At 32.7% G+C, this 24,277-nt stretch overlaps 4 protein-coding genes across 7 annotated transcripts in view; 2 read left to right on the plus strand and 2 right to left on the minus strand.

Moving 5' to 3' along the window:
• Nucleotides 1-3,031: 3,031 nt before the first annotated feature.
• On the minus strand, nt 3,032-10,985 carry LOC131845926 (cytochrome P450 4C1-like). The gene is made up of 10 exons (XM_059195090.1): nt 10,979-10,985; nt 10,303-10,359; nt 7,396-7,505; nt 7,056-7,146; nt 6,660-6,842; nt 6,085-6,488; nt 5,640-5,708; nt 4,867-5,035; nt 4,078-4,257; nt 3,032-3,373 (listed from the first exon to the last, which is right to left on the minus strand). Exons 1-10 carry the CDS (start codon nt 10,983-10,985, stop codon nt 3,210-3,212), a joined length of 1,434 nt encoding a protein of 477 aa, XP_059051073.1. The 3' UTR covers nt 3,032-3,209.
• Nucleotides 10,986-12,567: 1,582 nt separating this feature from the next.
• On the plus strand, nt 12,568-15,316 carry LOC131845797 (uncharacterized). Of its 2 annotated transcripts, none has more exons than XM_059194900.1 (3): nt 12,568-12,794; nt 13,746-13,960; nt 14,943-15,316. In XM_059194900.1, the coding sequence occupies exons 1-3, from the start codon at nt 12,753-12,755 to the stop codon at nt 15,139-15,141; spliced, it is 456 nt and encodes a 151-aa protein (XP_059050883.1). In that variant the 5' UTR covers nt 12,568-12,752; the 3' UTR covers nt 15,142-15,316. The 2 variants fall into 2 exon arrangements, with proteins under 2 accessions (XP_059050883.1, XP_059050884.1); XM_059194901.1 differs by having other exon boundaries at nt 13,749-13,960.
• Nucleotides 15,317-16,023: 707 nt separating this feature from the next.
• Nucleotides 16,024-22,555, plus strand: LOC131845795 (myrosinase 1-like). The gene is made up of 9 exons (XM_059194895.1): nt 16,024-16,131; nt 17,379-17,470; nt 17,569-17,837; nt 18,536-18,940; nt 19,527-19,829; nt 19,904-20,038; nt 20,148-20,254; nt 20,582-20,717; nt 21,574-22,555. The coding sequence occupies exons 1-9, from the start codon at nt 16,088-16,090 to the stop codon at nt 21,592-21,594; spliced, it is 1,512 nt and encodes a 503-aa protein (XP_059050878.1). The 5' UTR covers nt 16,024-16,087; the 3' UTR covers nt 21,595-22,555.
• The window catches only part of LOC131845796 (transcriptional coactivator YAP1-like), a 39,642-nt gene continuing 37,061 nt past the window's right edge, over nt 21,697-24,277 (minus strand). For all 3 annotated transcript variants that reach the window (XM_059194899.1, XM_059194898.1, XM_059194897.1), the window contains one exon: nt 21,697-24,187. In XM_059194899.1, the coding sequence (XP_059050882.1) occupies nt 24,092-24,187 (96 nt within the window). In that variant the 3' untranslated portion in view covers nt 21,697-24,091. The remainder of the gene's footprint in view (nt 24,188-24,277) is intronic.

Consider the following 24,277-nt stretch of genomic DNA (forward strand, 5'->3'; position numbering starts at 1 on the left):
TGAAACTCAGCAGCTGGTATTAATCTGAACAATTCCTCAGAACACTCCCCGTGATATATGCGGTAGAAAATGCACAGAGATGCAATATCACGCCGCAAAGCCAATGGGTCGAGTCTGTCACATAGACGTTGATTACCAATGATTCTGGCTGCTCGGTTCTGAATGCGGTCAAATGGAAGTAGTTGATATTGTGGTGCTCCCGCCCAGAGGTGAGAACAGTATTCCATGTGCGGCCGGATCTGCGCCTTGTATAATTGCAAGCGATGGGCCGCCGTGAAATACCGTCCCACTCTACTGAGCACACCAAGCTTTTTTGAGGCTATTTTAGCCTTGTCCTGTTCAATTCAATTCAACCCCAAGAAGACACAAGTTTGCGCGTTTACCGCTAAAAAGATTCCATTTATCGTATCTCCTCAGTTTCAAGACACTCTCCTTGATGTGAAGCGAGGTCACCAAATCTCGAGGTCCTTGGCGTTGATCCAGTATATCCAGTGACGTTCAGTTTTGCGGTCATTTGGAAATGACCGCAAAACTTGTGTCTTCTTGGGGTTGAATTGAACACAATTTTCCTGACCCCAAACCGAAACTTGATGGAGTGAAGTTTTGATTTCGGACACAAGTTTGTTCCGGTACTCTATAACTTTTGCCTGCGACATATTAGCATGGCCGCTGTACAAGGCATCTCCGGTACTGTCATCCGCATAGCAATGAATGTTGTTGATTTGTAAAATGTCATTGATATGTAGAAGGAACAGAGTCGGAGACAGCACACAGCCTTGTGGAACACCAGCATTCACAGAGTGTGGGTCGGAGCAAGCACCATCGACAACGATCTTGATGCTCCGATCTGCGAGAAAGCTGGCGACCCATTTGCATAACTTCGCAGGCAACCCGAAGGATGGTAGCTTTGAAAGAAGAGCTTTGTGCCAAACCCGATCAAAGGCCTTCGCAATATCCAGACTAACAGATAGGGCCTCCCCCTTACTCTCAATAACCTCTGCCCATCGATGTGTCAAATACACTAGAAGATCACCAGCTGAGCGACCCTGGCGAAAGCCATACTGACGATCAGAAATCAACTGATTCACTTCTAGGTATCGTAGGAGTTGACGGTTGACAATCAACTCCATGGTCTTTGAGAATAAGGAGGTGATGGCTATGGGCCTATAGTTAGCTGGATCTGAGCGATCTCCCTTCTTAGGGATTGGATGAACCAAAGCCGTCTTCCAAAGTTTCGGGACTACACCTGTAGAGTAGCAGTACCGGAAAAGACGCGTTAGTACCGGAGCCAACTCACTACTCACATTTTACGTTTAAATTATTTTATTACCATAGATAATTAAATTATTAACGAAAAAAATGAGACCTTAAGTGATCACAAACATTGACAAATGATACAATTGAACCAATTCGAACATACACAAATTCATATGTATGGCATATAACATAATTGCATTTGCCTTTTTATCCAATCCAATGTATTTATTTACATTCTCTAATAAAATATCAGGGCGCGTCGTATAGTTAATTTTGTTATTGTCTAACGAAGGTTAAGTTTAGTTCTAAGTAATATAAGAAATTATGTTACATATAGGAGATCAACGTGTTACTATTATTATTATCTTAGTTTAACTCGATGACTAATTACGATCCATGTAATTTCACCACACAGAATTGTTTTATTTAACCTTACTACTAAACAGAAAAATCTTAAAATAACAACTTAATCGTTGTACCTATGCAATATCACATACTTATGTCGTACCCTATAGCCAAAAATAGCCTATATAGATAGGTACATCAATATCACGGACTCAGCAATTTAGCAGTTTACCTTACTTTCGATGACCCCGGGTTCGCTCGCACAATACAAACATTTGTGTTCATATATAAGCATGATTATTTATACTGGATTGGCTCATAACAAACAAGTTCTGGTTAGTTTGGGACTAGACGGCGCTGTATGAGTTGTCCAGCTTATTTATGTTTATCTCTGGAATAGCTAAGATCTAGCAATAATTATATCGGTTTGGATTTCACGGTTGGAGTTTTTAGTTTCAATTTAATGTCCGTATTCAAATAAATCTTTCCTTAATTAATAAATCCCCATTGCCTTAAATAATATTTTCTTTCATCGTAATATTATTTAAGGCAGTGCCATTTTTATAATGCGTAGATTTGTAAACAACCGTGAACAAAAATTAAATGTTCATATATAGATAGATAGATAGATAGATAAAAATCTTTATTCGTATCCCGATAACAAAGATAGTACAAACAAAATCCAAATAACACATAAGAATAGTAAATAATTATAATAAAAAAAATACAACACATAATACTTTAACTTCCACATAAAATAAACATTAAAATATATATTAGGTGCCACAGGGATACGAAAGGGTTGAGCTACTCAGTGAACAATTTGCTCAGCGAGCAAAACACTGATTTTCAGTAGCAGCCCAGTGGTGGTGCGATCGCGTGCAGCGACATATTCACTCCACAATCTTAATGTTACCAAAATTTAAATTAAACTAATTCTTAATAAAAATAATAGAAGAAAAAAATAATAAAATAAATAAATCAAAATGTATATCAATATCAATTCAAATACAAATAACTGTTGACGCGGACCATTACCTAAGCGACCAAAGGCTTTCAAAAAATAATAATAATATATAAATGCTAGGAATTGTCTAGTAGAAAAAGTTTTATCTTTTTCTTTAATACCTTCTTAAATACCCTATATATTTATTTATTTACAAAACAAAGTGTGGTGTTGACTGATTGTTTTATTGTGACATATGCATATATCAATTTTCAAGGATATTATCACAAAGTCATTACAATCATACAAAAAAATAAAATCTTTCCGCTTGTATCTTATGTGTTACGTAAACGTTTTTTTATAAATATTTTTATTTATAATAAAAAAACGAGACCATTAGGACCATGTAATAAAATAACACTAACCAAACGTTAAACAGTAAACTTTATCAATATTTTTATATATTTGTTGCAAAACTTGAATTAAACATGTCGATATGTTTAATCCAAGTTTTGCAACAAATATACCTACAAGATTTTTTTATATTGAATCGCCTGTTTTAAACGACGCGCTTAAACTCATACGGCAATTGTTTCTATTTTTATTTTTGCTTACAAATGTAGATATATTAAAAATATCCAGTATGTTTTCTTGTCTGATATTATTTATTTCTATTTACAATTTTAACATAAACTGGACCACAATTTCTTAAAACTAAATCACTCTTCAACTGTAAATCGGAGGGTTTGGTCACAGGAAAGAACTCGTACTGCCGTAACAAAGCGGAAATTGTAGATTTCATCTCCATCATTGCAAACTTTTGACCTAAAACAAAATTATTCATTCCTTCTAATTTCTAATCACTGATACAAGTTGAAAATTATACTACTGTCATTTGGTAAGTATCCTTAAAGAATTAGATAAGTAATTTTAATGGCAAACAGACTGTCCACCAGGTGAGAAATAGTAACCATCACCTACACACATGAACACAGAACAGAGAAGTAATCATGAACAGCACAACGACGTCATGTTATATGTGATACCAGTCATACCATATGTGCATGCTATTCCGGAGAATTAATATGTCATGCTTATATTTATTCCAAATACACGAATGTACATATACATATATCCTTGTCACAGGTATATATATAACGTAACAATAATATAGATAGGTAATAGTCAATTTAAATATCATAGTCATTTTAAATACCATCAACATGTTAATCATGTATTTGATTGTGAATGGCTTTGTTACTAATAATTATCTGGTAATAAAAATAGCGAAGACTCAATTTTTTATTAGATATTCGTCACAAGCTTCTTGTCTATCATCAAATTAATGGATGCACCATTATATATTTCACAATATGTTTTATAGATAGGTACATAATATAAATAGAAAACACCCCGACCATTACAAACGAACATACTCATGAATACAAATCGTACGAGGAATCGAACCTGCGACTATAAGTACAAGGTAGGTATGCTGAACCGCTGGACCACAGAGCCGTTAAACTCACCTATGCAATTTCTAGGGCCCGCACTGAACGGTATGTATGCATATGGATGTCGACCCACGCTGTTCTCCGGCAGGAAACGGTCAGGGTCGAACTCCAAAGGATTTGGGAACAAATCTGCTCGTCGGTGCAAGTCGTATATATGTATATGACACATCACTCCCGATGGAACCGTGTAATTGCCTGAAACGAGAAGAACAAGTGTTATGGTGCTTCATGAATCATATGCGCTATATTGTATGCTATTACATATAGCCAGGTTAGGCCAAAATTCAGCAATGCACTTTGACTGCTAGCAATGATGTCGATGGTCGTACAGCTATAAGTATACTATGGTACTACATATTATCTGTGGTACTACTAAAGGGTTTACACAAAATAATTGTACTAGACTCTGCGCAAGCTTATATATGACTGTGTATGACATATTTTGCATAATTAATATATATACTATACTAGCTGCAAGACCGGATTCGCACAGGTATACATGTATTATACATATAAACCTTCGTCTTGCATCACTCTAATGCTTAAAATGTCATTAAATTTCGTTGCGTACTTTAAAGGATCTAAGCGAATAGACAACGGAAGCGAGTTCATTTTGTACTATGTAAAGATTTTAAATATTCAGAATGAAATTCTCATAATAACGATGAAAACTGTATAAAATCCGTTGCAAAACTTAGAAGTAGGTAAACGATAAAATAAAGAGCGGAGAACAACGACTTTGCTTCATAGGTATCATTTGTAGATTTACGTAAGTATAGAAATTGAATTAATAAGTATACTTACGTAACTTGACAGTTTCATTCAATTGACGACTAATAAAATGCACTGGTGGGTATAGACGAAGCGATTCTTTGATGCAGTTATCCAAATATCTCAATTTGGATAGATCGTCTATGTCTGCTTGCCGCGATGATTCGCCAAATACTTCTTTTAGTTCTTTGTATATTTTATCCTATAACATGATAACTTTAGCTTTTAAGAATATCAATTCTCCTTTTAATTGCCTAGGTATTTACTGAGACTATTGTTTTCTTTTAGTTATTTGAAGTATTTTCAAAAGATATAGACACAATGACGACGACTTTGATAATGACATGTACGTGTAATGAATGATGTACACGTTAGATACCTGCGAATAGTAACGCGTAAGTGGTACCTACCACAGGCATCACGTTATGACGAAATGACTGTAGTGCTGATCATATATACATATACATCATGTATACAAATCATTAACATCTATAACCATAACAAGTATGTACAATGATGTCTACATAGTACATGTTTTATTTATCTTTAATGTCATCTCGGAAAAAAATATCCATGTAAAGTTCATATTATAATGTCGTTGATAATGTCTATGTAATAGAATATTCGCAGCAAATAAAAGAACTAACTCTTGTATGTACAAACGCCTATCACTTTGGTGAAGGCAGATGCACTAAAGTGCAAAATTAATGCTGCAAATCAAGGAGACATTTTCACTTACTCCGTATTCATAAGTTTCATGCGGTTCATATTCACCAATTACAAGTATATAGAAAATATAATACTACCTGTATTGTTGGATTATTTGCAAGCAACATTATAAAAAACGCTAATCCAGCGGCGGTCGTGTCATGGCCCTGTGTACAATTATTTAATATTAAACATAAGTACATTGTACTTTGTAGCTCTATAAAATAAGATTCAACATTTTTAATAAGGAGATTGATTTTAATAGCTGTGACTCTTAGGGCCATATACAATATGATTGTACATATACCTACTTAATCTAAGATTCAATTTTTTGTAATATGTGTAAATATTATTTATCATAAACAGTCGTATTAAAAAGTCCAGTTAGAATATATCTGCTTGTTTACTTATTTAAAAATTAATTTAACGCTACTTTTGCCGTTATATTATAAAATATATTAATACAGAGGAAAATATTTTTTTTATTGACAATTTTGTGATATTAACATTTATTTAAAGAAAACGACTTTTCCAGTTACTTACTTCGAACATAAATGTATCAACTTCCTCTTGAATACCAGCATCATCTATCAAACCTTCTTGCTTTGCTAAAATAATTGAATCTAACATAGCTCTTTTCTTTCTTTTCTTGTTCAGAAACATGTCGTCTTCAAATACACTATTATCATTAACATCGTAACTTTGAACTCCGTTTTTATTTATATATTCTTCTCTATCTTTTATTATTTCTGCGGTGAAGTTATGAATGATATTTAAAAGCTTTTTTTGTTTCCTTCCAAAGGATGACAAATTAAACATAAAATCTGCATACAGTAGCACGGAAACAAATCTATGAGTGACTAAATGGCCAATCTCATATATCGCATCTTTATAACTTTTTCCTTTCGAAGTGGATATTTCATTTAATTGTGTACCCATTGCAGTTTCTGTATGTAAGACAAAAAATTTTAATTAATATATTTTGCATTGATTCTTATGAGCAATTTGTAAAATCGAGGAAATCATTGTATTATAGTTCGTTATATCAGTTAATGATGCACTGTATTATGAAAATATTAGGAACCAAGTATATAATTTTAAAAATATAAATGTCTTACCGCATATGGTGGCGAGAGTATATTCAGATATAATTGGGATGATATCCACCACTTCTCCCGAGACCTTCGCTAGAGTATTGACCAAGTATTGGCTGTTCTTTTCTATTGTAATGCAAAAGTCACGTAAAATATTGAAGTGGAATGCAGGCGTTAGAATTTTTCTGCGCTGATGCCATTTATTGCCTAAAAAATAAATGACAATGTCAATTACAAACATCAAGCTGCTTAGCGACTATTTCAATACTACGCAGCTTGCAGGTGAGACTGAGGGACCCACGCAGATGTCTATTTATCATACTTAGACATACATTGTCAGTATACACTTTCATACTCTGAATACATTTTCGTTATCGTATCTACAATATATTTGACTCATTGTCACATTAGGAAACCCACCATGGCTTACAAGTAGGCCTTCTTTCAACCAGTCCTTTAAAAACGAATAAACCACGCTCTTTTCATTGTATCTCGTGGTCGAAATTATTGTCTGGAATGAAATTTTACGATTATTTTTTTTTATTAAAATCAAAAGAAGAATAATTATTAGATAAGTATTGTCCGTACAATTAACTATATGGCTTTAAACCTTAAATAAAATATTTAGCTATGCACACTTACATGCTAAGTGCGCTCATAGACTACTGGGACCGTCAACATCAGTCGGGATAAAAGATATTGTCACATGTATTTTGAAGCTTGATTTAATAAATAGTAATATATTATGTGTCGAACCTACCTCAATGTCGTCTGGATTATATATATTTATAGCTCCGTAAGGAAATGCCCAAAAACGGTAGATACCATCCCATCTGTTTGCATATGTTCTTCCTAATTGAAATAATTCAGCTGTAAAATGAAAGTTTTTTTATTAAATAGAAATAACATAACTTACCTCGGGGGTCTAGCGGTTTAACACACCGCCTTACTTGAGTTTGTCGCGGGTTTGATATATTCATCAATATGATTGGTAGTATCGGTCTGGTTGGTTTCTATGTATATTATTTAAGATATGCGTTCTCTATTTTGGACTAAGACATATACTGTACTAACATTGCCATAAATATCATAAGATATAGACCATCATAGACCAAAACAGAAGATGTTGAAGAAGCTATAAATTGAGGAGAGATAATATTGATGAGAGATTGTAAATCTAATGACAAATCATATATAAATTAACTAGCTTATCGCCCGCAGCTTCGCTCGCGTTAATTTATCCCCCTATGGGTGGAATTTATCAAAATCCTTTCTCAGGAACTTTCGTCATAGTAGCTTTATGCATGCAAAGTCTAAGCCCGATCGGTTTAAAATTGACAAAGTTCTATACAAACTTTTATCGCCTATTTTATCCCCTAGGGGGTAGAATTAATCAAAATCCTTTCTTAGCGGATGCCTACGTCATAACATCTATCTACATGCCAAATTTCAGCCCAATCCGTCCAGTAGTTTGGGCTGTGCGTTGATAGATCACTATGTCAGTTACCTTTTTTTATTTACCAGTTATACCAGTTATACCAGTTATATGGATAACGATAAATAATAAAATACCGTAGGAGCTAATTGCAGTAGATCTATCTTGTTATGAGTTATAAAACATAATGCTTTATAAAACATATCAGATTTTAGGATGAGCTATAGAAGTGGCGGTAATATTTGTTGTACATTTTCATATCTCAAAGTTAGTAATGCTACCAGAACCATCCGGCTTACCTATTGTAAGTATTATTGACTGTTGACACAAAAAAATAAAGTAAGTGTAGAGTTAACTATATATTATACTAACTGTGCCCGCGATTTTACCCGTGATAAATAAAATAAAATAGCCTATATGTTATTCTGATGCATAAGCTATATTACTGTAAAGTTTCATCAAAATCGTTCAGTAGTTTTTGCGTTAAAGAGTGATAATCCGTACTTACAAACTTTTGCATTTCTAATATTATTAAGACATTGTGAAAAGAAACTAGAAATACTAAAATAACCAACAACATTCTACTCAGCTAAGTTTTTAATTATCATATCTGCTTCTTATGTCACTACGTGAAAACAGTTGAACGTAGTTGAACGAATTTTATCATACAATAGGTATGATGGAAGATATGGACTTAAACTAATTAAAAAATTGTGTAACTATTATCAAAATCCGTGAACTGAATCGTGAGATATAATTTGACCCCTCGATTATAAGGTCACTTACAATGTAGATATAGGCATTCATTAATTGAATGAAAACAAATGAATTGAAAAGGATTTGATAAAATTCAACATGAAATTTTAAACAGGTAGGTAAACACTAACAACTCATTGTTTACCATGACAATGAAAATTAAATGGATCCTTCTCTCATTAATAAATAATCACAAAATTATTATTGGTCGAGAAATTTTCTGTTTATAACAGGGATGCCTTATATAGGTACCTAAACACTATAAAAAAATTCTGTATATTTCTGTAAATATGATTTTTTTTTTAAGTTAGGGTCTAAAAAAATTGTCATATATACAGAAATATACAGATTTTTTTTATTAAAATGATTAAACACTATATTATTTTAAAAATTAAAACTACGAGAACGAATATAATAAAAATATAATAAAAATATTATTAATACTATCCATTTATACGAATATTATATAGAAAACGAGAAACTAGATTATGTTACGAGGAAAGTAACTCCAAAACCACTGCACTAATTTGAGAAATTCTTTCACTTAAGGGAATCCTAGGTTACTAATTATAACTACTTTGTTTTCGTTATGTATTGCCACAAAATATAAAAAAAAAATATTAAGTAAAATGTAGATTAGAGACAAATACTGTTATTTTGTTTTGAATTAAATTGCAAAGAAGAGTATCACCTGAAGAAAGTACGATTTCCGGTCCATTTCCTAAAATAAATGTTTCCGGTGGACCCGGAATTTTCCTGAGCATTCGAGCTTTTGTATTATAGTTTAATAACACATGAAGGAAACACAATAATAAAGCAATAACTGACAACGTAAATATTATCATTTTGTAAAGAGGTCTGAACACTGCTGCACAATGAAGTCTACTGGCTTTCATATAAGTTTATCCGCTGTTAAAATATCACTTATCATTCATTGTAGCGTTAATAAATAAGATATAGTTTATACATTAAGTACAGTCTGCAAAATATAAATTATAGATAACATACATTCATTTATTCATCTATAGAAAATGGAAAACCGGCTAAGGTCTGGAAATTTCTTAAATCTTCAGGGGTTGTAAAAATCACAATTTTGTTTTTTCACTATTTTTAATAAAAAAATCCTCTAAATAGCTTCTCTACCACACCAACCCCAGGTTTTCTATACTTCAATTTTGATCTAGTTACTAAATGGGATACTGTGAGGAGCTTGCTATCAATAAAATCAGACGCTATGAGTACTGATGGTGTTGGACGTACCATCTTGTGCTTGATATTATCCTTCTAGTAACGACCTTAATTTTCAACAAATAACATACTCAGGTGTTTTCATTTCCATACGGAAAGATGCCTATATTATTCCCCATCCCAAAAAATTAAACCCTACCTATTTTCTGATTACTATTAACCTATTTCTATACTTCCTTTTCATTCTAAAGTTCTTAAACGACTTATTCATGACCAACAACATCTTACTTTCGTAAAAATCACCTCTTAGGCTTCCGAGCTGGCCATAATACGAACTACACTGCACTGCCAAAAATCATCGATGATATTCAATATGGATTTTTTTTATAATGCTGAATCTAAACCCTCAATATCGATATTGATGGTTTGGCGATATTGATATTGATATTGATGATTCAATCACGGCACCAAATTATTAGCGTGTAAATCTCTTAAAAATAACCTTTTTTCTCAGGTCGACTGTATAAGAAAGGAGAAATATGCGGATATTGTAAACTTCATTTCATCGAGGTGCGATTTAAATTATAAGGAAAAGTATCTTTCTTTGAAATAAAACTAGTGAAGTGCGAGCAGCAGTTATTCGTTGGTTCCGAACAAAGAGATACAACAGATTTTATATACTAATGAATATACTTGATAGATGTTAAATATTAATATGATTAAGATTTTCTCAACTTAAAGCGAATTTTAATAAACAAACCGCATAACTATGTTCGTGTTGTAAGGCCCTTGATGATTTCTCAGAAATAATTTTAGTTATAACAGCCTACATGTATAATTTTAACAACTGTGATTGTTTTAATTTTACACTTTAGAAAATTCAGAAATAAAATCGAATTACTATTTTTGCATTTTTTATCGCCAATCAAAAAGTGAACAGCTTTTTTACCACAAACATGCATACAGCTCATTGCATAGTAAACCGTTACCGTGATCTATATGTAAACACCTAAAACACCAAAAGTCATAGACGTGTTGTCGGCAACACGTCTATGTCTTAAATTTGAGAAAAATTATTAAAAATTATTAAAAATAATTAAAATTTTGGATTGTACAAACACACACAGACACATTCTTTCACTGCATCTCGCTAAAATCAGCCATAACAAATCTTTTTGATTTTTCAATCCCCATTTTCTATTTAATTGTTGTATCAAATAGGGGCATTGACTGATACGTAAACCTTTAAACACAGATAAGAGAATATTACATAATTTAAGCAACAGGCGATAGTCAAAGAATAGAAGAAGTAACAAATATGTACAAAAATACCCAATATAATTGGACGAACAATAATTTTAAATCGATGGTATTAGTTTTCGAAATATACCGGTTTTAAATATAAACGAAGACGAAGGCAAACGGCAAAAGTTTTAGCTCAATTTCGTTTGGTATCAATTTTTAAGAACCCTAATAATCATCCGACAATTACAGATACAGGAAATATGCTCCTTTTATACACTATACTTGTATCAATAAATAATAATAAATATTCGACATGCATCGAAATTCAGCGATCAAATTACGACGAACAGACTATTATAATAAATATTATATTTAAGCATTAGGTATAAAGCTGATATTGCAAATAATATATTTGGCAGTTAGTTCGGGCATGCGGTAAAAATGACTGATAAAGTAGTCTGCTTTTGTTTAATGGAGGAGAATTAACCAAATATATATGACGAGGGTCTACTAAACTATTTGGTAGGACCCACCCACTGGGCTAGTAGGTACCTTATTTATAATTTCACTTACTTCCTTAATTTAGTAATACAAGTTATTTTTAGACGCTATGAGTAATTGAGGGAGATGCAGGAAGTATCTAATTTGTCCAGTGTGTTTCTCAGTGGTAATTAACCAGGAAACCAGAGTACATTAGTAGTACTTTATTATTAAAGTAAATAAAACGCTAAAGTAATCGTGGATATTATCCATGTACGAGATCGTTGGTTGCAAATTAAAGGTATTTTATTAAAACCATTATTGTAATAAATACTAAGTATGTACGTATTATTTACTTATGTGTAAATTGTACCAAGACCAGACTATTGAAGTTGAAGGAAGTTAATACATCTCCTTTTATGTAAATGTCATTGTTGTCTTGAGAGAAATTTTAAGATAATGACCCGATATATTATACTCAACGTATCATCTAGATGTGGAAAACTTGAATCGTCGTGTAAATAGTAAAAGCATTTTATTATTGGTTACAATTAAACAATTTACATGCATAAGAAATAATACAAGTTAAAATATAATTATATAATAAATTACTCTAAACACATCGGAAAAAAGTACAGTAGTAGTACGTGTTAGTCCGAACTAACAAGAACTATGTTATATCAATATAAAACAACTGATAATTTACTTTTTATTTACTACCCCCGTTACTATTCGTTTAATTAAGTTAAATCTAAAATAACACGGCAGTACGGTTGAGCGGCCATTGCCTACACTTTTAGAAAAAAATGGGACAAAGGTAGAAAAAGTGACAGTGTCAGTAATATAAACAAACTTGCGTCGTACACTGATAAATTTAAAATGTAATATACAACAGTTTAAGCATCTACATTGTATAAGGAAATTTATTTGAATACCATGGCCATTTTTATCAAAGATGTGCTATGTAACTGCTTATTTTCTAACAGTATTTCTTCACTATAGTCTGAACCAGTATGAAACCATATCTCCGAACAAATAAAAAGTTTATGGTTCAAGTATGTAAATTTGAAACCAGTAATATAGATACAATTAATAAGAATATATCTATAGATGCAATATATAACACATATATTACAGTAGAAACATTGTAGATAGGTAATTATCATTATGTCGGAGGTATCAACGTTATAAAATAATCTTTATAAAAATATAAAACGTAGTGGTTTGATACCCACTCAGTCCATTTGAAAATGTAATATATGTGTATGTAATAGTGTGTATATTAGTACCTATACCTAAATGGTAATAACGATTATGATAACGCAAATCGATAGCAAATATTAATCTGATAGTCTTATATTCATTTGTAAACGATTTAAGTAATTGTTTGCCGGTATTTTATAAATAAAAGTTATTTGTTTCTTTATATAATAGGAATGGCGAACAAGCTAACACCCAATCTGCTGGTAAGATATAAGCGTCGGCTATTTACATGTATCCTATACATGAACTACAGACATCACATTGAGAGATGAGAATCGGCTATCATTTCACATTTATGTTTTTGATGGGATACATGAACTACAGACATCACATTGAGAGATGAGAACTAAGATGTCGTGTCTCTTATTCTGTAATTTCGTTTCTTTTCCTCAATTAAATATTGTTATAAATATATAAATTAAAGCTGTAATATATTTCATAATGAATATTTATAAGCAGTAACAAATAGCTACATATTATAACTGGTGTAATATTGTAAAATGTACATACATTTTACAATATTGTATATTACTTACAATTACAATATTACACCATTTTTATAAATTTCTTATTTATAAACATGTATAAAAAGAAATTTATAGAATCCTTACAACCATAACACATCTTACAAAGCTATCTATTTGGTAGCTGGAATAGGTGACTGACGTATCCACGTAGACGAGTTTTTACAGTTTACGTCGGTCTAATTATACATATTACGACTAATGACCATGATTCTTCAGCAGCTACGCTCGGCGTCGAGGTTAGGTCGTGTGAAACTGTTGGTCCGAGAGTTCGCAAATGATATTCACACACTATGGCGTTACGGTGCGCCTTTCCCTACTTTCCTGAAGCTCATTGCCACTTTGTTACTCTGCCTGTTTGTGGTCATGCCACTCGTTTATCCCATTTTCGTACTAGCCATAACGTTCTTTACATTCGAAGGACTCTACCTCAGGTAACACTTTGTTTTACATAAGAAAGTAGCTACACGTTGTTACTAGATTACCTTTCTATGTCTAACTTTATTAGTAGAAGGCTTATTATGTATACAGGGGTTAACTCAGTCACAGCTACTTCAGCTGAGATCAAGCTTGCAGTGTAACCTTCGTTTCGTATATAAAAGTGAAATAAGATGATGAAATTACAGGATAAGAGATATGATATCTTAGTACTACCTGTAATACTGACAATGGCGAACATACCATTATCTTGATTGCCAGTCCAATTATATTAGATAGGAAAAAAACATATTAGTTTATTCGTTGGTGACTGTCAAACAATCATGTCTTATTCGAATTCACAAGTATATTTTCTATCAAAAACAGAAACCTACTTCCAGACACTTATTTCTTTGCCATTTCAATTCTATAAAAAATACGTATAAGTCAGAATCTCAGGAATGGCAATGCTCAAAAGATACCACGGGCATCAAATGACGAAATAATGTACTTAAAGTATGTATTCATGTATAAAAAAATATCTAATTATTTATATCACTTATCTAGTACGCATAACACAAGCTGTGCTTACAGTGGGACTAGATGGCACTGTGTTAATTATTGTCCAGGGTTATTTATTTATTTATATAGTCAATTGTTACTACTAACAGTACACCAGTACACAGTACTTTCTAACAGAGAGGCCCTCTTGTGTTTGTGTGTTTCAGTAACAAAAAATGTGACTTATTGACTATGTACAAACGTAAAATCCAATTTTAAACTTTCTTTAACATACATTGATAACAAGTACCTACTACATATATCTATTTGAGTTTGCTAGTATACCAGTTTACTAGCTAACTCAGATAGTTATGAAACCACAGCCAACTTAATAAATTATTTTTTGCTGTATAAAAACATTTACTTATTAAAATATAGTAACAAATTAGATTGAAAGTTACAATTTACATACATGAAATATTAAATTTTGTTTTTCAGTTGGTGGGCCAATCAACCGTGGAGATTTTTGCCAACAAATATATTGAAGCGGACTTTCTCCGTTGCTCTTTATACATGTGCCAACCATGAGATGTGGAAAGTCCGAGACGTACTCACACGAGGAATCCTTCTAACTCACTCTCTGGCCACCTCAGTGGACTACCTCTGTGTTATGCAAGGCTTGCTAGATGAAACTTGATATTAAAACATTTAAGTTTTAAATTACTATGAAATATGACGTTTCAAGTATTAAGGAAAATATACTTTAAAACAAAACTGCATAGGCCATAAATCACGCTACGCGGTAGTCAGAGGTTCATTTGACATTTCATGTGAAATTTATAAAAAAAATTACTTTGAGCATTAATTAACAAGCACCAATAATAAAACTTATTGTATATTTTACTTAATTCATTTATCCATTGAACCGCTTGCGATCATTAAGGATTGTAACATTGAACCACTCACCATCTGATAGGAATTCATTAAATTTCTCATACTCTCCTTTATCTAAATAGTCGCGGAAATTATAGTTTTAGAGAGTTCTTTCCTGCTGTCTTCTACAAAAAAATTTAATACTTTTCTGGGTCTATACACGCAACGCTAGTAGTGGAGGAAATAGTACTAACGGCTGACCATATGCTTCATTGCCACCGACATTGTATATATGTAAAAGATATGTATAAGGACATCGCTTTGCAAAACAAATATTGCCTAATGGGAAAATATTTCCACTTTATATTCTTCCTGTCATCCTGCTCTAGTGCTCTTTCTGTGACTGCCGTCAGAGCAGTCCAATGAATTATTTCATTTTCACCCATTAAAAAAAGTAGTTAAGTAGTTTTATGATCCAGATGAATAGTAACAATAATAAACTATATTTACTCACTAAACGTTGTTACATAAACAATAATAACAAACACTTCAAAATGCACGATATCACTCTCAATAAAGGGTTAAGTAATAATGTCATAAGAAATTGACGTTATCTTGAAGATGTACTGAACCTTACCGCGCGAAACATCTACCGTTACAATTGTGACTAAGCGATCAGTGTCGCGGAGTGTACACAACACTGACCGGTTAGCTAAAGATACCTCTTCATTTTGATTTAGTCTGGTAGAGGTGTTTGTACGAAAAAGACCATGGCTTTGTGGTCCCTTATCGCGCTGTTAGCATTAAGCCACACGTAAGTACATGTTTGTTATGCCAACATTTGCTACGATTGTTGTTTAGTCAATTCAATAAAGTTAGTTATTCGTTACTCCATTATCAAATTATATTCAATGTAAGAGTCTACAAGGCGATGATTTACATTCAATGGGTAATAAAGCAGTTACCTATAATATTATAGTTTCATAGTCATGTACAACTTTGTTGGTTTGGTGCGGAGGAATCGTTAGTAATGAAAGGTAGATTACAATTACCCATTAATAGTAAAGTAGGTGCCAAGTCAGATTAACCTTCACGTCCCTATGGAAACCCTCGTGATTAATTCCAGGTATTACCTGGTAATACTGAAAGTCGGAATTCGCAAGAATTCGGTACAATAAACTGATCCTCGACAGATTATACCGTTAGCACAGGCGGGTGCACCATTTCGAATTTGCCACATGAAATGATGTTCAGAGCACTGTTCAACACTACCGATTAAATTATTTACCAAGATTATTACGCCATATGTGAAATAATCAGTTAATATTTATTTTACTATAATAAATGTAAAAAATAAAGCATTATAATTAATGCTGTATCAAACTAGACACCCTTGTGTCTAGAAAATTTAAATATTTCTCTCCAAAATTTACAAGTCCTCTAAGTTATGACCGCAATCTTGAAACTGGCAGTTAAACCACTTACCAAGCTTAATCTTGGATATATTTTTTATTGACCACATAAACATCCATTAAGTTTATACTTAATGGAGTTTTTCTACCTTGTAATCCTATGATTGCAAGGTAGAAAAACTGTAGATTCCAATGTAAGTACAAGTTGTCATTCATATAATACGCCCGCAACTTTGTTGCGTTTTGGAATTGTACCTTCTCTGTAAAACGCAGTCAAGTAATAACGTAACGACACATCATAAGGCATTACTCTCGTCTATACATGTAGTAATCATTATATTGTATATTATCATAGTAATTTAGTAATAAAATATGGATGTCTTCAGAAATCAGTATACTTAATTCATAAATTTGGGTTATTATACAATACTTACACTAATAATAAATATGACACAAATAAGGTAATATTACATAGCTTTTGATAGAAAATTAAACAGTACATTTATAGCGTAAGGTTTGTATAATAACCCAAATTTATGGCACTGATTTCTGAAGTGAGCCGAAGATTATTCACTCCAATTCTTTCTTATAAAACAGCAGAATACAAACATTACATTTCAGTGTTAAATTACAATTACTTATATTTTAGGAGCTCTGCCCTTTATACCAAATTCCCTGAAGGTTTCACTTTTGGGGTAGCAACGGCCGCACATCAGATTGAGGGGGCCTGGAATGTTAGCGGTGAGTTTCATAATAGGTGAATCATATTTAACAAAATATAATTTTTAATCTCCAATAAATGTATACAACTGATATTTTAATAATGTTATGTACTTTAGGTAAATCTGAAAATGTATGGGATCGTCTCACTCACACTCGCCCAGAAATGATTGCTGATGGTACAAACGGAGATATAGCATGTGACTCCTACAACCGATACCGTGAAGATGTTGAAGAATTGGCTTACCTCGGCGTCGACTTCTACCGTTTCTCGTTATCCTGGGCTCGAATACTACCAACGGGTCAAGTGGACTACCTAAACCCAGACGGAGTTCGTTACTACAATGATTTGCTGGATGCTCTTGAAGCGAAGAACATCGAACCACTGGTAATTATTATCTTTTTAACTATTATTGGTATTATTGTTTATGTTTTTCTACAATTTAGTGGCTTGGTATTTTTTTGAGTTGTTGGTTTAATTAATATTAGCTATGTTGGTTGTATTAACTATATACATATCCAGTCAGAAATAAGTAATCCTCACAGAATATATTATGCGCCTAAGGCATCATTCTTGTTCTGTCTCTTCTGATGAGGTAATTTGATCTTATCTGGGATAACATTACAGTAAAGTTTAACTTTCCTAATCGAAAGAAAACAATGCAGAGAAGCACTCAATCGCAAAACTCAATGTAAGACAATTATACATACCTATACCCATAGTATATGGTATGGTAGGTTCGAGTAGAGAGTCTGATTTTATACAAAGGTGTAACAGTAAATGTACAAATAGCAATGTATGTTATTGATATTAGAATTTAAGATTTTTTATGGATGATAATAGAATGACGCACCCGCCTGGGCTAACGGTTAACGCTGGCGGGGCACCAGTGGAAGATGATAAGATGAGATCAGGTTAGTTGGCCCATCGTGACAAATTCACAAAATTCACAAACAAATTCACCAAGAATTTATCACGGTGGTTTCCAGGGGAAACCGCGTGGAGGTCAGCATGACATGGTACATTGCTAGTAATAAGGTCATCGTCCACATTACTAAGAATAGCCTTTCCCCTCTGAATTTTAGGTTACCCTTTTCCACTGGGATTTACCTCAAACATTACAAGATTTGGGAGGTTGGGCGAATCCTAAAATGATCGAATACTTCCGGGATTACGCAGACATATGTTTCCGGGAATTCGGTGACAGGATTAAATCCTGGATTACCTTCAACGAACCTTACGAAATTTGTGAAGACGCGTATGGTGACGAGAAGAAGGCACCCGCAATTGACAGTCATGGAGTCGGAAACTACTTGTGCAGTGATACTTTACTGAAAGCCCACGCTGAAGCCTATCATCTGTATAACGACACATACCGATCAAAACAAAATGGCAAAATTATGATCTCCATTAATTCTATTTGGTACGAGCCCAAAGATCCAGAAATTGCAGAACAAGTTACTTTAGCAGAAGTGGCAAATCAATTTAAAGTAAGTTACTTATTCCTATTATTTGATTTACATACACGTAGGATTTTTACATTTTGTAAAGGTTTGACATAAACATATGTATATGTGTGTGACTATTAGCCAATTGCTTTACAATGGATTCTAATATGTACCTATATTTTTTAAAAGACTTCATATATTTCGAAGTCTATACCCAAGCTGTATAGATTTTTTTTTTTATAACACAGGGGACAAACGAGCATACGGCTCACCTGATGGTAAGTGATTACCGCCGCCCATGAGCACCCGCAACACCAGGGGAATTGCAAGTACGTTGTCGGCCTTTTAAGAAAGAATGAGCTCTTGAAAGTTTCAATATCGTATCGGTTCGGAAATACCATTGCTGGAAGGTGATTCCATAATGTGGTTGTGCGAGGCAAAAAGTTTCTAGAAAACCGCACTGTGGAAGACCGCCATTCATCCAGATGATCAGGATGGTATTTCAGCGATTTACGGTAACTATTCGTACTGATCGTTTAAACAGACTTAAAATATTCATTAGGTATGTATACAATTATATATTATTTTTTAATACAACATGTATAATATATACTTGTTTAATTTTCAGTTCGGTTGGTTCGCTCATCCGATATTTACCGTGGAAGGTGGGTACCCATCTGTTATGATTGAAAACGTAGCCCGCCAGAGCGAGGCTGAAGGCTATCCACGATCTCGCCTGAATCAGTTTGATGAATATTGGATTCAAAGAATTAAGGGTACATCAGATTTCCTTGGTATCAATCATTACACAACACATTTAATAACTGGAGCTGGCGTAGATTCCATAGCGAAATCTCCTTCTTGGCTGAAAGATATCGGAGCTATAACCACAACAGAAGTCGGCGAGGAGTCTGCTTCCCAATGGCTTAGGGTAAAGACTCTTTAAGCTATTTAATTAGCTAATTTCTTTGTAGAAAATCTTTAATATAATGTTTTATCTATCAGGTAGTACCAACTGGATTTGCAAATTTCCTTCGCTGGTGTAAAAGTTCATACGACGATCCACCAATTTACATAACTGAGAATGGTGTATCAGACCGCGGCACTTTAGAAGATTATAAGCGCATCCAATATTATAATGTTAGTATTAACTTCTTTTATTTATATCAATAGAATATATTGGTTAAGATAAACTTGTTTGGAATTATATATAATAACTTATGATATTAAGACGAAAATATTTTTTTAGGATTACCTCTCAGTAATATTGACTGTAATCTATGAGGACGGAGTTAATGTTCTGGGTTATACCGCTTGGACTTTGATGGACAATTTTGAATGGCGAGCAGGATTCTCGTAAGTAATTTATCCACTAACGTCACATCACTAAAAGATTTTTTGGATTTGTAAATTAGTGCATTAGTGCATTTTATGTATCTATCTAGTCAAGTTTGGTCGCTTGCGATTACGAAGAGACTTGAGAACGTTTCCATAATTATTTAGAAAGCAAACTTGTTACAATATTTCAATGTCTCAGTCAGATTAGAACTTATTTGTATCCAACAAGCGCAGATTATAAACCATAGCGTCACAAGAGCTCTTCTGGAATTATTGATCAATGTGTTTCTACTAAAAATCTTTTTTCTCTTACATAACTCAATATTTTTAATGTGCTTTCTACAGGGAACGTTTTGGATTTTACTACGTGGATATAAATGATCCCGCACGACCTCGGACACCTAAATTGTCCGCAGAATATTATCGTCAGCTGACAGCTACTAGGGAGCTGCCTCAAGACGAACGCTTTAAGGATCCAGCAGTAAGAAAGCAATAATTTGTACATACATTTACTAAAAAGTGTATTTGTGAATAATGTAAAAATTGCATATAACAATGTATATATGTGATAACAGTAGAGTTAATATTTATGCTATCTGTATTCGAGTAATTTAATTCGAATGTGGAGAACTAAGAATTGTAAAATAAAACATTATCATAATATTTTTTTGCTTTTTTATACTTTCCTGTAGGTATATAGAACATATAGTATATAGAACTTTGAACGTAAGAAACAATTTCAACCATGTACTAACTCGCGAGTATGAAATTAGATTAACGACTAACTAACAATTTGTAGTAGAATATGTTTATCTTGTAATAGTACTTATAAAACGCTACTTCTTACGTATTATTATATCTTTACAACTAATACACTCACTATATTTTATATAATGGGCATTATTTGCTATAGATATGCTTATGAATTCTGCACCCGATCGAAATTATTTTGCTTTTTCTTAATAATTTATACTTGTTCGTCTGGTATACTTCCGTAATCTTAGATTTCATTAAACACTATTAATGATGAAAGATCCTTGGCGTATTTCTTTCCTCTTTAAAATACATATTTTTGAATTCTTGCAACTAACATAAACACTAACACAAAGGATAAATTAGTCTCCCTCATTAATAAAATCTGCCTGATCTGTTTTTTTTTAATGGACACTGTAGTTATAGTTTTAATCAGATAATTAATTATTAAAATTTGGCATGTTTACCCAATTCAATTTTTTTTATTAACTTGGCTTAGATGTGCAGTTGTTTTTAATTATTCAACTTGAAATATACATACACTATTGAAGATTAAAGACTAATCTTGTTTATCTCTTCAACAGAAAGTACAAGATGAACTCTAGTGATGTGATACAGATTATACGAATAAATGCTGTTTTAGACTCAAATTATACTATGTTATGTATTCAAGGTGTGAAGTAAATTAAAATATTAAAACAAGTATGGATTTATTTAATTGATATTATTCATATAAGAATATCGAATTATTTACAATGAGGAAATTGTAAAATATTTGCTTTTGATACACATCTATTTCTTTTGTTATAACATCAATATAAGTAAAGTTACATACACTACAGAGAAAACTTGCTTCTGCTATCAGACTGAAAAGATATGTTTGTAATAATAAAGGCTATACTTAGAAATAAACTATATATTTTACACTTGATATATTGTTCAGAATATTACTCTGCGACAAGCCACGTCACAGTCCGACCGAGAGGCGGTCGAGCACAGCGAACTGTTAGCAAAATGGAATGTTTCATAATATATTACAGCAACATATTATGTAAATAAGTATAATGCGGGCCTGTACTATATAATTCAATCGCAGTCACAAACAGCATATTTAATATCCTACTACAGTGCATTATTTAAATCCGCTCAGAGGCTTCGTAAATATAAAACGTTTGAGAATAATTACCCGAACAATATGTAAAGCATCGTAACTTAGGGAGCATAAGAACTATTACACGAATACAAATAAAGTATAACGAATGGACCTACAGAATACAAAATTAAATGTATCAAAACCCAGCACCTTTACCTCTAATTACAATAGTTATACAGATGCTTATATCTCTTATTTTATATAATTGAAAATTACATTAAAGTCTTATAAGAATAATAGTATTTTCCTAATATGGCAAAGTTTTCAATGTAGCATTTAAAATAGTCCTAATTTCATTATGATAAGTCAATAAAGATTGTAGAATTCATCACACTCACATAAGTAAATAAAAACATCTAAAGACTAGGTGGGCTAAAACACAATTTTGAGAAGGTTTCGACATACTGACAAAATATGAATGATAGATTTTCACAGATCGATAAGATAAAGTTAACGAAATAATACTTATATGACAGTGAAGATATGTTTACAAATTATCTCAGTTGGCACCAAATGGTTTGACATCGTTTATATTGCACACTAATCATAAAGAGATAACGTTTTTATGCTCCGAATGATTATGAAAAAAAAAACGTCTAAAAAGTTTTTTTTTTCTCTTAAATCACTAACAATATATAAAAGAGATTAAATTGCCACGTGTCAAAAAATATCTCACCATTCCTCTTGACTCGTATTAATATACTGACGATCTGGTTCTTGTTATCGTCTGCACGTACAAAACCGACCAGCTACATATGAATGCAGCTGGATATTTCCAGCAATTATATCACCACACTCTTCGAACTATTTTATTATACATAAGTAAATTATAATAGATGCCAACATAATTATTATTGTCTAGTTCACGATTAAGGATAAAACTTAACAACTATCAATAATCTCGAAACAAATACCAAAAGGACGGTGTAAGTCGATAAAACACGTTACTAAAAGTATATATATTAAGTAGTATAATTATCTCAAATGAATAATACATCAAAATTCTGAATAGAAAAATGTAGAAACATTGTAACATCTAAATTACAAAACACAATAAATAACTTTCTTTAAGGCACGATAAGGCACTGTTAAGTTATAGATGTTATCACAATCGTATCGTAATTTAGTAGACACACGACTTTGTATCAAATCAGGCAGTACGTCTAATTTTTACAATAACTTTTAGAAGAGTAGGATTTCCGACAATCTTAAACATGAAGAATATGGGAATCCTAGCCTATGTTCAATTGCGTTGCAACATCACTCCTTTCGGCTATGAAAGAAGGTTTGCAGCGACCGAGAAGACTCGGGTTCAGAGCAATATGCCCTATTTGTATCTATCTAATTATGACTAGCCATTCATGACAGTCATGGCCAATAACATAACGTTACGTGGCATCTACATAAACCGCTCGCTGTTTATGGCCTACAGGCAACTATTATTGTCCTTCACATTAAAACAAAAATACAAATAACACCAATGTAAAACACTTAGTGAAATTTTGATTAGTACAATCATTATCTCGTTCAGACACAAACATCCTAATACACATATGACAATTCAATAATAAAATACGCTTACTACACAGAATTTAGTATTTCTGTCCCATTCGAATAAATGCAGGGACGACAAAACTAATTCTGAGTAATTAGCGATGTTGTAATTATATTTTAAATCGATATGGTGACATTGACACCACACCGACACATCAAACAAAATCAGCGGCAACCACACATTACTCTTGTTATTGTATATCGTATTGAAATATACACCACCGTTAGCGTATTGTCACCGACACTGCATATATTTGATGCCATGGTAAGTACGCTAAATAAACATAGTACCTAATATGAAAGTTTGTAAGCATCGAGCGTGCACCCGGTGAATAATCGCGCAATCGCAGGCATCGCGCGAATTGCGCTGGCGGCGGACTACGCTGCGATAGCGCTTAAAGCCAGGTCAGCATGTTGCCAGGTTTATTTGGAGTAGGGTTTATCAATGACTGCACGTCGTCCAACAGCATGTCATTGGTCAGCTCACTCAACTGAAATCAAAACAAAATATTGTTAAGATTACATATATGTACATATACAATATGTACGTATTGATAGATTAAAAAGTACTGACGGAAAGA

This window comes from Achroia grisella, unplaced genomic scaffold (assembly GCF_030625045.1).
Source record: "Achroia grisella isolate CSIRO2021 unplaced genomic scaffold, CSIRO_AGI_Agris_v1 utg487, whole genome shotgun sequence".
In the NCBI taxonomy this organism is placed as follows: Eukaryota; Metazoa; Arthropoda; class Insecta; order Lepidoptera; family Pyralidae; genus Achroia; species Achroia grisella.